Below are 15,727 nucleotides of genomic sequence, written 5' to 3'. Positions count from 1 at the left end.
TACTTTCTCTCCCTCAACTTTGTAATACCAATACGCTCAAAAACATAAATTTATCATGTTTTTCATTCCTATATATTCTTGCATCCGGTGAAGACTTGAATCAGACATGGAGACACAATCTCTAAAGTGCGATTCACTGCATGCGTAGAAGTATTCAATGAGACTGCGAAAAGTTACGAGGTGTGAATAAACGGCAAATATCTTAACTACTTAGCGGTTAAAAGATGACATAGTCCTGTTCAGCAACGCTGTACATGGCTTGCAACAAATTAACTGGTGGCCTTAGCCGAGAAAGTGTAAGAGTAAGGTTATTACTATTATTATACAGAAGACAAAGGTAATGTACAATAGCGTGGCAAGAAATTGAGAACTCGTGATTGGCAGTCGGTCTCTAGAATGTGTGTAAGAGAACGCTTCTCTAGGCAAATTACTCATATGCGACCCTGATCACGAGAAGGAAATATAGAGAAGAGTAAAAATGTATAGGAGCGGTTGCGAGACGCGTTACCAAGTAATGACCGGCAGCTTACCGCTACCCTTGAAATGAAAAGTGCGCAGTTATTGACATTCTGCCTGTAGTAACAAATGAGGCATAAACTTAGAGGTTAACAACGAAGCTTGAGAATAAGAACCACGACATGAGCGATGGAGCGAAAAAAAATGTTAGATGTAACATTACGGAACAGGAACCGAGCACTATCGATTAGAGAGCCAATGGGGGTGGTTGATATTCTAGCTAACATTAAGACGAAGTTCAGTAAAACTTCATTTGGGCCTAGTTGGCACATAATGCTGAACTTAAACTTACATCGCAAACACCTAAGACGAACCACAAAGGCAAGATATGACACACACTGTATAGTGTGTGTCGTATCTTCCTTTTGTGGTTCGTCTTAGGTGTTTGCGCTGTAAGTTTAAGTTTAGCATTAAGAGGAAGAAATGCCGTTGGGCAGAACATGCTATGCATAGGGCAGATAACTGGTGGACTGTTAGAGTTACAGAATGGGTACCAAGGAAGCGAAGCGCAGTCAGAGACAGCAGATAATTAGATGGTCTGGTGAAATTAGGAAATTTGCAGGCATAATGGCATCTGGTGCAAGACACGGGCAGTTCGATATCGCTGGGACATCCTTTCGTTCTGCAGTGGACATCAAAATAAGATGCTGATTTTGATGATCGTAATGGTGATAACAATCATGATGATATTTCTTGCATAATTAACACAGAAGCCTATCAATTAAATACTACGGCCATTCTCTCTCTGTGCCTACATCCATCTAGAAATACAGCTTTCGTTGCCCGTATATGGAAAGCTCCTGTTAGCGATAGGCGACTGCATCGGCACTACTACTTCGCCCACAACAAACTTGCCCAACGCACTGCAGTAAGGGTGTGTTAATGTTGCGCCGTTGCTAAAAGCCCAACGTGACGGCGTTTCACTGCTGACAGTACAGTTGTACGGCGCGATTTATCCCACACAAAAAAGACGTACACCATGGAATTTACCTGTTATCCCACGCACAAGCTATCCGGCTTTCCGCACAGAATTGTATCCCTTCTTGTAGGAAAAGGCATCGCGCATGTGCGCAAATCCACCCATATTATGGGAAATTTCGGGATCTGGCCCTCGACAACGGTGAGATGATGGTATCGTTTGACGTTGTGTCTCTGTTTACTTTCATTGTCACAGACATGGCCGTGGAAGCGTGCGCTTCCGTTCTCGACGCCTAACCGGCTCTACCGGAAAGGCCGCCAATTCGTATCCCCGACTTCAAGAGGCTCGTCATTTTGTGCCTGGGTAACACCTACTTCTGTTTTGATCAGGCCATATACAAGGAAGTCCACCGCACGACAATGGGTGCCTCAGTCTCGGCCACAGCTGTAAATCTGACGTTGAAGTGGCTGGAAAGTCGCATGCTTGCTTCTTTAAGCCTAACACCAAATTTTTTTCTTTGCTACGTCGACGACTGGTTTTGCTTGATTAAGCGCTGTGCTTTGGAAGCTTTCACCACGCATCTTAACAGGCACATTCAATTCTGTTCCCGGCGGAGATCGAGGCAGACCAGAAACTTCCTTTTTTTATTTTGATGTGCTGGTAAAAAGGAGCAATGATGCATTTTTTTTTTCAACGTTTACAGATAGAGTACTGGCGAGTACCTGAAGTTCATGTCTATTCATCCTGATACTCACAAGAGGTCAGTAGTTACCTCCCTTTTTGGGCCGTGTGAGCCGCATTTGCACTAAAGCTGAAGACCTGAATTCCTATGTGCAGACGATTCGGAAGGACCTTTCGACCGAGCAGTTACCCCCCTGCGTTGATGAATGCAGTGGAACACCGGTTGTCCAACCCTTTCCAGCCTGCTAGTGCCCGTCGGAAGAAACTCGCTCCAATTTCTTGGGTGCACGGGATAAGCGAGATATTATTACGCGGGATCCGTAAATATAACGTTGAGGCAACTCCCATTCCTGTACGCAAACTGAAACAAGCCCTCGTGAGTGTAAAGGACAAGCTGCCGAAATAACCATTTGCTGGCGTTCTTAGATCACAACTTAGAGGTCCTTTGTTCCAATCCGGTCGTCGGACATATATATATATATATATATATATATATATATATATATATATATATATATATATATATATATATATATATATATATATATATATATATATATATATATATATATATATATAAACGAGAAGAAAGGGGGGTTAAGCGAGGGGCCCGATATTTATTAGTCATATCATAAGAAGCCAACAAACACTGACACCAAGGACAACATAGGGGAAATTACTTGTGCCTAATATATGAAATGAAGAAACTAGAAATTAATGGAAATTAAAGTGGATGAACAAATATCTTGCCGCAGGTGGGAACCAAACCCACAACCTTCGCATCCTTTCTTTCTCCCACTCTTTTCTGGAATCTTTTAATCGCATTCCCCATCCCTATACAGAGTAGCATGCCAGCGGTTATGTACACGCCGGCAAAATTCTCTGTTTTTCTAATAAAAAGCCCTTTCTCTCTCTCTCTCTCTCTCTCTCTCTCTCTCTCTCTCTCTCTCTCTCTCTCTCTCTCTCGCATTTCGCGTGCGAAAGTATCGCACGCGAAATGCATCACATCGCATGCTTTTTGCCAGCGATCAATCTTTCGCCAGATTATCGCGGTTATCTAGTTATCGCTCGGCCGTAAACGTGCCCACTGCATCCATAAATTATTCAATGTTATCGCCAATACTATAGCTAAAGTGTTTTGTCTAATATGATTGTGCACGCGACTCGAATGCTGTTGAACATTGTCAAAGGTAGGAGAGCACCAGCAATTAGTTTGGAATGCATGATAGTCGATACGTGTACGAACAGCCGACGGACTTGAACCGGGCCCCGGACACTGGGGCCACTTTGGTGTTCCTGCCAGCGAGGGCGCTGCAGTCGGAAATTTCACTTTATGTCTGCCACCAGGTGGCGTTGCTTTCGCTGAAAAAAAAAAAAATATGCGGCAGCCCTACGTCGAGATTCATAAATTTATGTGGCAGAAACATAGATGAAATGTAGAATAAAAAAACGAGATTTAGCGCTTGATAACGTTGCCTATATGAAGCCGCACAAAGTGGACGTCTTGAGCAGAAACAAGCCAAATCCACAGTCGATCCGGTTTCGGCTCTGGTCTCACCGTGGAAGGAATCACGTCGTCGTTTCTTTGTCGTCGTCTCAATAGGATGTGTGGTAGGATTCATCCATTAGTGCTTTTGAGTGTTTTATCAAAACGCATCCGAAAAGTTGAAACAGCGCGCACCGCACGCGCGACTGAACATTGCGAACATGTCGCTGTAATATGAGACATTGATCGTTTGAAACTTCGAGGGAGAAAGAAACAAAGCACTTCATTGGAACGCGGATAATTCTAGCGGCGTGTGTAAGGTCGCCTATACATGCTACACTGCATGGGGGAGGGGATCAGGGATTGAAAAGTGCTAAGAGAGAGGAAAAGACGGAAGAAAAAAAAGGATGTGAGAAAGACAAATTTCGTATTTACTTACGTTCGCTTTTACTTCGTGCAAGCGGTAGCGCATCAGTTGTATTGCTTCAGGTAACTACGCCGCTGCTGCATTTAAACTAGGTTATAGTGGGCAGTAAAAAGCAAATTTGGCACGCTAATGACTCGGACAATGTTTTTTTAATAGTGTAAGTTATGTTTGTTTGCATTGTGCAAGGAAGGGTAAAAATTCTGGCCAACGCGGTGATCGCAAGTATAGAGCGCAAGTGATCGCATAGAAATTGAGCGATCGACATGCAAAAACCACTAATGTAGGATTAAACAAGTGTGTTCTGATATGACGCAGTCCAGTAATTCATTTGTGATTTATGTCGTATGCTGGCTACAGTATTTCTGGCTTTTGTTACCTGTTAATAATGACACGAGGTGGCGTCTACCTTCTTCAGAAAAACGTGTGCTCCGAATGCTTCTTGAACTGCAATAACTCTTAATTCTGTCTTTTCTATATTCAGTCTTTCCTGAATAAATCTGTATATAAATACTGATATCAAATGTTCGCATAGCGGACCGTTGTTCCTGTAGTTACGCAACACGCGTAAATAATTTTTTTAACAAAATTCTCCGATAGATGTGGTGTCTGCATTACACTGTCTAGTAAACGCATTTCCCTATACCACCGTTTGCTTGTGTTTAAGAAAAATGTAAGATTACTGCTACCTTTTGCCACACAATTAATACTCGCTAGGAACGTGATAAATATTAACGACAGCACAAATCGAAGCCAGAAAAGATAAAGCGCACCTAAAGGTACCATTGCGATGGACTGCTCGTCACAAAGAAAGATGAAATCGCAATATGCGCGTAGGCGCTTCTCCGCAGAACACGTGTGATGACGCCGCAGAAACCGAAACTGGAAGTCAAACCGAAAGAACGCCACCCGCTGCGGCTTTCGTGAATGCGACATGACGACTGCTACGCGTGTGCACACCGTTCACAACGAACACCAGTGGCCAGAAAAGCGCTACTATAGCGTTCCGCATGACTTTAGCTCTATCGGAGCGTCCACTCCTAGCTAAGTGCTTGAACCGTGAGCCGAGACATTCAGATTCGACAATCAACGACTGGGCTTACCACTGTTGGTTGTGATTTGAGTGTTCGTTGTTTATTTTTTCAATTAGACACTTAAGTTCGGCAGTGTTTGCTTTCTCATTGCTAAGACCACGTGACAACAAGATACCGCCATTCATCAAAAGCGGTGCACTGCCACGTACTAGTATACACGATAGTCCCCAAAGTTTAATGGACTGTAAGAGTATATATAAGCTTCACTCACTCGCTTTGACATGGACGCTCCGGCTGACCACGGTCCCGAGGGCGTTGGAAGCCCGGCACCGGTATCGGGTCGAGTGCGCGTCCTGGCGGTATTCTTCTCCGCGGAAAGGGAAGAACTCGAGCGTCCCGTCCGGCCTGACGCGGCGCAGTCCGGGAAGTGGTTCCAGGGGCGAGCCGGTCTCGTTGGTCCACGTCACGGAGGGCCGAGGCTGTCCGGACGCCGAACAGGAGACCAGCGCGCCGGTGGAGTTGGAGAAGACCGTCTGCACGGGAGGCTCGCGCAGGAACGCAGGCGGGGCGGCGCCATTCGACGTGGGCGGCAGGGGCTCGCCACGGGCACCTGCGTCACGAGGCGCCAAAAAAAAAAATAAGATAGGCATGCTTCACGTGCCCCAGAAGCAGACGGGCAATTGCGCATCTCACCACAAAACGGGCGGGACAAAGCAACGGTCGCCAGTTTAGTTCTAGGGAGGAGCGTCGCAGCTTCGCCAGTAGAATGAACCGCTAACAGCTATAGCAAAGTGTTATTAGTCTGTCACAACCTAAGAATTCAGTACAAGCTCCACCCGCAAACAAAAAAAAAGAAAACGCAGTGCATCTGCTCTTCACCTCCGAACTGGAACCTAGCCAGCTGGAGTCTGCACTTTAGTCTGCTAATATCAACGCTCGAATAGCCGGAAAATAATAGCTGGCTATTGCAAATTAAATATTTGACCTTTGGTTGTGCATCGATATGATAGGATCACCCGTAAAATCTCAGCAGATGTGCAGGTTTTACCCTAAATGCAGCGAGACAAGGACAGATCTGTACGCAGAAAATAGCCGTTTTAAACGCGTAAAGCCACGTGGCGTCTCAAACAAGCGAAGCTAACTGGCTGGCGCATCCATGCAAATTGTGTTTGAGTTGGCCAGCGTACATATAACCTTTTAGTCTTAGGTTGTCACCGATGCAAACTAAGGCTAGTACTTATATATGCGGTACGAATTGCAGTAAATATCCAGGTACTAAAGAAACACGCACGGTGTCATGCACCGAAAGGCACATGCAAACAAAGCTCAATCGATGACTGCGAGCACTCGCCGTCACAGGCGCTGCAGCGACGAAGAAAGCCGGCAGCGGGCGATGCGCGTGCTTTGTCACAAAGCAAACTTTCCCTGCCACCGCTCCCTTTGCGATTTCACTGTGCGGCGCCTCCGACGCTTGGCAGATCACGTGACCTACTACACTGGGCGCGCGCCGTCCTCAAGGCGCCAGCCTTCACGGCTCGCCCCGACCATAGCACCCGCCGTTACAGATTACGCGACCTCCAACAGTCGGCGCGCGGTACACGCATGCGCCGTCCAAGTAGGGACAGCACGGCGGCACCGGCGACGCGAACGCTCTAGGAATGTCTGTCGGGTTGCGACGAGCATAGATGTCTCGCACACCGCGAGGTATATAGGCTTTTGGACGAAAGAGTACCGGACAAAGGAAAAAGAAAGTCAGTCCAGAAGAATTCGTTGAAATGCAAGGGCATTTCTCGTGAGATGTATAAGAAATGCCTCATCGTGCCTCTAAGCAAAAAAAGGTAAAAAAGGAAGGCCTGCTTGAAAAGCGATCTCATTATTTTGTCAAGAGGCTGAAAAACATGCTGAGCTTCTTAGAAAAACTTGAAGCGTATTAAACACGCAGGACGTAGAAAAGGCACACGCACGACATGCCAATGTGGTGTGTGTTCCTTTTCTGCAACCTGTGTTTTTATAGCCCCCTAAGTTTTTCTAAGAATGCATTGCCGACTAGCCCACCTATCCATCTTTGTGCAACGCATACCCTGGCATACGAGTGCTCTCCGGCAAACGAGTGACGGAGAGCACAAAATTTGTGTTTAATCTTGCAAGCGTATAGCTTTGATGGCCGCAGCATTTAATATCGGCTACCTCTGCAAGAATTGTCTTTCGTTTCAGAGATACACCAATCAATGGTGGTCAATGACTGGATGGTGGTGAAGGTCAATGACCAGCTACCCTACGAGCGATGGAACAAAAAAGAAAGATAATACACGCAGCGTCAAGAAACAGAAATACATAGCAGTAGACGGCTAAACACTGTATTTCTATAGAGTGATCTCTGCCTCTCCCCTTTTCGTTAATATCTCCAAGAAGATTAATAGGAGTAGAACAGACCACGTAATGCGTAATGTGGGTGCAAAGCGGAGGGAGAGGCCGTCTAGTGGACGGCGAAGAACTAGGTAGTGCGACGAAATTGTGGAATCTCCGGGGCATAGGATGCGGGAGTGCATTGACGTATACCATAAGCAATTGGGGACCGGTAGGAGGCGCCTTCATCCTACTGTCGGCATAAAATGGTCTTATCGTAATAACGATGTAGTCACTTTGACAGACTAGAAGCCTACATACGCTACCTAGAAGAAAAAAAAATGGCTTCGTCGAACACACGGTGCTTCGATGCACTCGTTCGATGCAGCCGGTATTCCGTCCTTTATGCGGCAGCGTGAGACAAGAAAAGGGCGTGGCACGGACATGCGTCTCGCAGTCCTCATACAGATGTTCAAACGGTAGTTTTTTTTCTCTCTCTCTCTTTGACAGAGAAGCCTTTACTTTCTATCTTGATCGATAGGAGCAAGTATAGAAGATCTCGACGAGCAACAAAAAATGGTCACTTAGAATCGCGCAGAAGATCGTTGGCTAATTTCGACCGGTGACTTTAGCTTCGCCTACTGGTGCTTTCGACCGCAGCGTGACGAACCCTCAATCGGCAACAGTTAAGAAAATAATGCAGTCTCGCAAGGAACAGGATCGCAACGCAGCGAAAGCGTTTACGAAAGCAGCTTTTTTTTACTTATTTGTGTTACTATCTCATATATTTATTATATTTATCTGTTATAATTATTATTACTATTGTTATTATTATTATCTATTTATCTATTACTATATTTATTATATTATATATTTATCTCATATATATTATATATAACACAAGAGGTCCAGGACCTCTTGTGTTACTATCTCATAAATTTATCGGCCTGTGCCTACGTAAGCGTGGAAGGTGTCAAGTTTAAGTGGAAATTATGAGGTCGGAACTCGGAAGCTATACATAAACAAAGTTTTTTCAAAGCTTTGCGGGACTTTTCGGTATCACTGATCGAAGCCCAGCAAAGCTATCTTACAGGAATCTGTTTCAAATGTCTTGGAGGGCGTTATCCGTAATCAGTGCAAATTCCTAATTTCTTGCGACTTGCACATAATGCGAATCTTCGTAGTTTCGCGCGCGCACAGTAAACAACGCCTTCCGTAACCCTAAGACTTTTCGCCTAGATCCCAGTTTTAGGGAGGTACTGGCTTTAACGATATCCTGGACATGTTAGCCTGGATGATCGCCTGACAGGCTACTTCAAGTGCTGGGTGATAATTATGATAAACATAGTGATGAACTCAAAAACGGCACATACAGTCGCATACATACATACATACATACATACATACATACATACATACATACATACATACATACATACATACATACATACATACATACATACATACATACATACATACATACATACATACATACATACATACATACATACATACATACATACATACATACATACATACATACATACATACATACATACATACATACATACATACATACATACATACATACATACATACATACATACATACATATAGAAATATTTACGAAGACCGAGGGTGTGCAGCTGTTCTTAGCTCGAGTCCCATTGCAGGTGTAGCGTCGCCTTCAGCGACTGTTTTATTTATTCCGCGTGGCTCGTAATTGTGTGCCGCGGTGACGCATCCTTTGCGAACTCGAATACAAGCAAAATCCCGCGAATACACGCAAAATTGCCGCGCGACTGGCCGCTCGAGGCATTTTGCACATGTCCACGGGCTTTTTTTATTTTCACACTAAGAAAAGCACTGTTATGTAGCACGTATTCAGCAACAGAAAGCTGTTTCCGGAGTTTTTCGCCGTTGCTCTGCAATTTTCTCATTAACACTTCTCATCTAATTATAATATTTGAGACGTTGCTTAATTTGTTAGGACTAATTACGTAATTAGGCGGAAAGCAAAGAAAAGATAATCTGAGCTATCTCCAAGCGACGGCAAACAACATTACCACGGTTGTGTCCAGCTACATGGCATTTGCATATTTCTAAATCTTGGCGCATAATAGTTGCGGCACCCTGTATAACTGCGTCATAGACGTGTGCCTAAACGACGTCCCTACGTCTCTGTCGCAAATTTCGATAATGCGAAGAAGCCGCGGTGGGCTTTTACGCTCTGCACGCTGCGAAAATGCAAATTCGAGGTAATCTAGCTACTGGCTATTTGACCTGCTTCATTTTGTACCGCGAATGCCAACTTATCTCACGTGCCCGCTCACTGAAAAGACGCAGCGCTCTCATGGGCTCTTTGGTTCTCTTTCCTTTTTCTTTCTTTTCTTTTTCCTTTTTTTTTCTTTGGTCAGTGGTCGTCGCGGCCTGATAATGGTGCGTGGCAGAGCTTGATGAGGCGGCCATGACTTACGGCGCCGGGGAGGATTAGAAGGCAGCACGATAAAGCTTCCTGCCTTCAACTCAAAGCCGCGGAGCTTCGAGTTGAGAAGCATATGCAGCGATGACAGTAATGGGGAAAGGTCATTTCGAAGGAGAACTGAAATTCGGAATAGTTGGTGTAGGTTCATCGTGATGCCTTGGGCGCCAAGCAAAATACGAAAGGAAGATGGCGGAAAAAGACGGCGTTTCATTTCGAAGCGTATACTGCTGCTTACTCTTTGAAAACATAGTGGCCCGTTAAGAAGGATGGAAAGCCCGTCGATAACATGACGCTAGACACAGACACGCATGAAGGCAGAGAACACACCACGAGTGCTTGCGGTGCGCCCTTCCTTCGTCCTTGTTTGTTTTTAGTGCTAAATAGGGGTTATGCGAAAGATTGGAATTCCCCTTTTCCCCACTATTAGGTTGCGCTTACTCAAGATGGCCTACCAGCCACTCCCGGCAGCGATGAAGCCGCCAGTAGGCTTGCAAACAGTGAGCATGAAGTAAGGAAGAGATGGTGACTAGGATAACGGCACCATCTTGAGTGCTGCTGCCTTATTTCCGCTTTTAGGTCAACGTCCACCATCTTGTGCCGGTCAGTGCGGGGAAGCGCACTAGCAGAATGTAGCATATTCTCTACCTGATATCCTAACTGAAAGCCTGTTGGAAGTTTTTGGTGTAAAATTCGAACAGTCCTGTTTGTTTGTATATATATATATATATATATATATATATATATATATATATATATATTCGTCTCAAAGTCCCGGCAGATTGTTCGCGCTCAGTAAACTGTTGTTATTATTATTTAGTGTCATTAATTTACTACAACAAACTGTGTGGCGATGCGATTACTTGGTTCGCTAATACCTGTTTGTCTTTGAACGCGCAACAAAACAAAATTTGCATGTTTTAGAAATCCACTCAAGGCGACGGTTGCCGAATTACTCCTGTTTTTGCATGGTCATAAATGACCTTCATGCAAGTGCAGGCCAGAGGAGTCCGTGAGCGCAAAGAAATGTCTGGGTGCATTCTTTGACAATGATTTAATGCGGCACGAGTAACTTAGTACACGTTTGTACCAGACTAATGCGCGTCGCGTTCTTGCTGCTTAACATTACATCTTTTCCACCGACATCTGTGAAAATAAGGATTACGAATGCCCTTCAGTGCATGCAGCATAGCTAGGAAGGGGCAACACTGTATTCGTTTTGCTATGCTCGTTGGCAGTCCTTGATTTACAAGCATCTCGAAGAGTGCGCTAAAATGTGTTGCGTACAATTCTTCCGTGACTGACAGCGCTAATTTGTTCTTGTCTCGAGGCCTCCTCTTGCCTAAATCTCTATATATACAAACAGTTGCTTTACGACGCTTCTGGAACTCCGACTTCAAACGCTATTATATTGCTCCTAGAGCATTACGGAAAGTCATACGCTACATTGTACCCTATTGTACAAGTAGACATGGCAGAGTTAGCAGGTGTGTCTACGTTCCTCAAATATTCAATAAAATTCCTGATTATGTTTTTTTCTCGAGTTACAAAGCGTAGCTTAAAGAGTATGGCTAAGCTATTGTCAAGCTTCATATGTTTGTTGTCAGTCTTTTTTTTCTCTCTTCTGTGTCTCCTTGTTTCCTCGATGTTGCTGTCAGTTGGATTCCTGCTATTTTTTAAATGATGTGATCCTTTGTGTGCGAACGCAGTGATCTTTGTTGCCAGGCCTAGTCACGCAAGCTTTCTTTTTTTCTTTTTTGCTTTGACAGGTCCCATATGTAATATACCGCATTGCAAGATTGCAATAAAGTGTTGTTGTATTGTTGTTGTTATTATTATTATTATTATTATTATTATTATTATTATTATTATTATTATTATTATTATTATTATTATTATTATTATTATTATTATTATTATTATTATTATTATTATTATTATTATTATTATTAAAGAAAACATTTCTCATGCACCCCTTTTAGCACAAAGCTAAATACAAAACCTTTATGGGAGTGTCAGAAAGAAATTATTTCACTTAAAGGGTCTGACAAACGATTTTTAAGGGCCTAGTTTTTTATGGCGCAACGCAAAGCTCCCCCTCGATAGCGTTAACATCTGCAGCGGTGATCGCCAAAAGCACGTGGATATTTATAAAGCAGAATTTTTCGATCTGAGCCACTGCTAAAAATGTAAGAGTCCCTCCTCCGGCAACGCTGAGAAGTGAGAGCGATGTCGACAGCCCGCCTCGCAAATTGGGAAAGCAGCCCATCTTCCTGCTTTCACAGGAGTAAGTATAACTGGGGTTAACCACCTACATGTTAACCTGTTCAACCACTTTTGACAATAAAAAAAAAAGCTGGTGCAATAAGTTCGCGTTGTTGTACAGACATTTCTTATATTTGTACAACGTTTTTTCCAACGGACCCGCCTACATCACGGCTGGCTGGCACCGTCATCGTTGTTCTGTCAATAGACGAGACAAGCCAACTCACCGAAAACGAAGGCAGCGCCCCTTTTCTGCTCACTTCAAACGAAGGCTTATCTCCACATGGCAAGTCAGGAAAAACTTATAATAATAAAAGTATACTACATCTCAATGCTAATAAAAAGACCAGTAACCGCGTGCACTAGTAGAAGGTCCCTTGGTGGACCTCTTATGCAGCTTCATGTTCTTGCCGTGCGGGGCGCCAAAGGTCACTTTTCGATACATTTAGTGATTAATTAAAACTATAAATCAACGTTTAATGAGGAAGACATGGCTCGCCTAAGCCACTGCGATAGTGAATCATTCCATCAGCGGAGTTATCCATGGAGTCGTGTTCTGAGCGGCTGCTCGTCCCTTTAAAGAAACATTCGTCCTCGTCCTGGAATCGAACCCGGGGCCAGCAGCTGTCCATTACGGTCACTCTGCCACGTGACCTAACCAGGGGACTAGCAAGGACTGAACCACCACCTGATGCCTAGGCCAACGGTATGTAAAAGGATGCCTTTAGTGCCTGCAGATTTTGCCTCCCCGGGCTTTCTCATTTGTACGCATCTAATACTCTCTTGTTTTTGGCTCAAAACGTCCGACGCGAGAGAGACCTACAAACTCGATTGTTGCTTCGAACCTTCAACCATCGCATTTCCTATCTGAAAAGGCACTGCTCCGGCTAAAGTGAGCAACGAAGAAAGAGAAGTACGAACAGAAAAACAGAACGGGCCGCGTTGTTGACACATCGTTTGCGGGGGAACCCGAAAACAGGCGGTGGAAAGACGCCGCCGGTATCGGCGCCCTGCTGCCTCTTCATTTCCGGAGACAGACCACGCAGCCGCGCCTGCATTGTAGGAACCCGGATCCCTCTATAGTTTGTTGCTAACCGCAAAAGGAAACTCAAACACGCGCACTCGTTAGTGAATGTGCTTCCAGTCAGACAACGAAAGAAAAAGAAATGTGCGCGAGAACTGCGAGGCCGAAAAAAAAAACGGATACTCTTGAACTGAAGGGATTGCCCGCAGCATGTTTTGCTGGATGCATGGCGTCCTGCCTCGTTATCACTGCGTTTGCCAAAGCTCGAGCCGCCAAACTTCACAGACGCGCCGTGCGAACACGGCAGCTTACAAAGTACAAAAATTAGAAAGATAAGAGCCAGCAAGGGGGGGGGGGGGGGGGGGGCAAACGAGCTTGCCCTCTAGGGACTGCAGACAAACGCCAACCTTAAAAGCACAGCTTATAGCTCTGCTTATAGCTATGCTTATAGCCCTAACTATAAGCACAGCTTATAATTAGGGCCCTTAGTTCTCGGTTTTTATTTCTTTCTTTACTGCGACAGTAGTCAGGAGCTCGAATTCGGGTTTGACTCGTACGCCCGTCCATTCTGTTGCACGGACGGCGGCCCTTGTCGTCATCGACGACGCACTGTGATGATTTCTGTCGCCGTCGAACCACCTAGTCATCAACAGCATCAAAACAAGAAAATCCAATAGCTACAGAAATTTAAGGTGTCTCCATAGACATTCAGATGTCAGGCAAGCTCATGCAAGCGTAGAGTGCTGGGCGATAAGTGCAGGGTTTCACGCAGCACACACAGACTCTGAGAGCTGTGGCGGCTGGGCATGTATTTCGAAGGCCAGAATGAGCAATATACTGGAACGGACGAGCATTACAGGTCTGTTCGATTCAGCCAAGCTTCTCGGCACCTTCTGCACCTATTCACGGTGCACTGCACCTAGACCCTCGATTCCACGAGGTGCAGCAGTGCACCCTGCACCCCCGTGCTCTATTGAACGGGGTGCAAGGCAAGGTGCCGCCGTGGTGCACTGCACCCTTGAACCTTGCAGCGAGTGGGTGCGGCCCGGCACCCCCTGCACTTTTTTTCGTTTGAGGTGCCGTGCACCTTTTTCTGAACCGAACAAACCTTACACTACGTGGCCATCGCGTAGGAATTGTGCTTGACACTCGACGGCGGTGTGTCTGAGCGCTGTATTCAGGGCTCGCGCTCACGAAAACAGCGCCGGTGGAACAAAGGAGGCGTACGTGACAATGACAACCCTCGAACATGCTTCATACCCACAATAGAGCATGCGCCTGGAATAAGGTGGTTAGTGAAAAAAAAAACGCAATGACACAAGCATCGACAACGTCAATGCCAACAGCTACGATGCAGCGACGACACCAGACTGTTTACACAGTGGCACGCACGGTCCACAGCCGCCGAGTGTACTGCGTAGCAACACGGCAAATGTACGAAGAAAACGGTGTCACTCAACTTTCGTAGGCTGGCATTGCGTTATTCCGCTGGTGACATCAGTTGCAGTAAATGTCTGAGCCTCAGAGGGACCCGAGCGCCCACCGAAGTAAGAGGCCCCGCCGGCGATGCCAAAGCCTACCATCCCCCCTCCCCCTGAAGTGTAATTACAAGAGTTCTGTTTGAGGTTTCTTTTGAGTTGCTGCTACCTTTTCAACTTAAAAGGGCCCAGAACCACCCCTCGGACTTCGTGAAATGACGTAGCCCACGGGTAACATAGGCTGCTGTGAAAATTTCAGCCAAGTTTTGCTGTCGTTTGCGGCGCGTGGAGCTCGTAAGCACCTTTCTCCCAAACGCTCTCTTTTCAAACAGAAGCCCGCTCCTCCCTCCCTTCTGGACGCTTTATTTATACAGCCGCGTTTGGCTAACGTTTAGCGCGTCGTGGACACCAAAATCGGAAGTCGTGGCGTCTAAGTTAACGTACACAACAAAAATAAAAACAACAAAAAGATCTCAGCCTATAACTGCAGAACAAACACTTTTTACTACTCTTTTTTCCCCAAAACAATTAGACAATGGAACAGTTTATCAAATGATATAGTAAATGTGTCAAATAACGAACTATTCTATTCAATGCTGTGACGGCGCTCTTGTAAAACAAATGTATGTGTTGTATATCTTGAAACCTGCTTGTTTCACGTTACTTGTACGCCTTTCTCTAACAGCTATTGTAGTGATTCTGTTTGTCAGTATATCTATCCGAAAGCTTCTTTGTATTACTGGTTGTATTTTGTTCCCCCCTACGTAATGCCTTTATGGCGATGTAGGTACTCTGTAAATAAATAAAATAAATAGTACCAAATGAAATTTGAACTGCCCGCCGCGGTGACATATGGAAGGCGGAGCGTTATGGGCACGCCCGCCTCAGCCGTAATCTTCACAGCGCAATGCATTGAAGCAGGAACGGGGGCATAGCGGAGGCCGCCCATTTGATTGCCGATAACTCCGCTTCTGTTGAACTCATTGAAGTACTTTTTTTGCGATAAAGTACTCCTGAAATAGCCTATTTTCTCTTCAAACGCCCTTATCCACTTTGATAAAAAGTGGTTCAG

General features: G+C 45.2%; 1 protein-coding gene across 1 annotated transcript in view; it reads right to left on the bottom strand.

Annotated features, from left to right (window-relative positions):
* LOC135916904 (cell adhesion molecule Dscam1-like) overlaps nucleotides 1-15,727 on the bottom strand; it is a 257,332-nt gene that overhangs the window by 160,010 nt on the left and 81,595 nt on the right. Inside the window, exon 3 of the mRNA XM_065450351.2 lies at nucleotides 5,332-5,670. Coding sequence (XP_065306423.1) covers nucleotides 5,332-5,670 — 339 coding nt within the window. The remainder of the gene's footprint in view (nucleotides 1-5,331; nucleotides 5,671-15,727) is intronic.

The sequence above is a fragment of the Dermacentor albipictus genome, chromosome 3 (genome assembly GCF_038994185.2).
Source record: "Dermacentor albipictus isolate Rhodes 1998 colony chromosome 3, USDA_Dalb.pri_finalv2, whole genome shotgun sequence".
NCBI lineage: Eukaryota > Metazoa > Arthropoda > Arachnida > Ixodida > Ixodidae > Dermacentor > Dermacentor albipictus.
The sequence above is the reverse complement of the archived record's forward strand: the minus strand, read 5'-3'. Positions and strand labels throughout refer to the sequence as shown.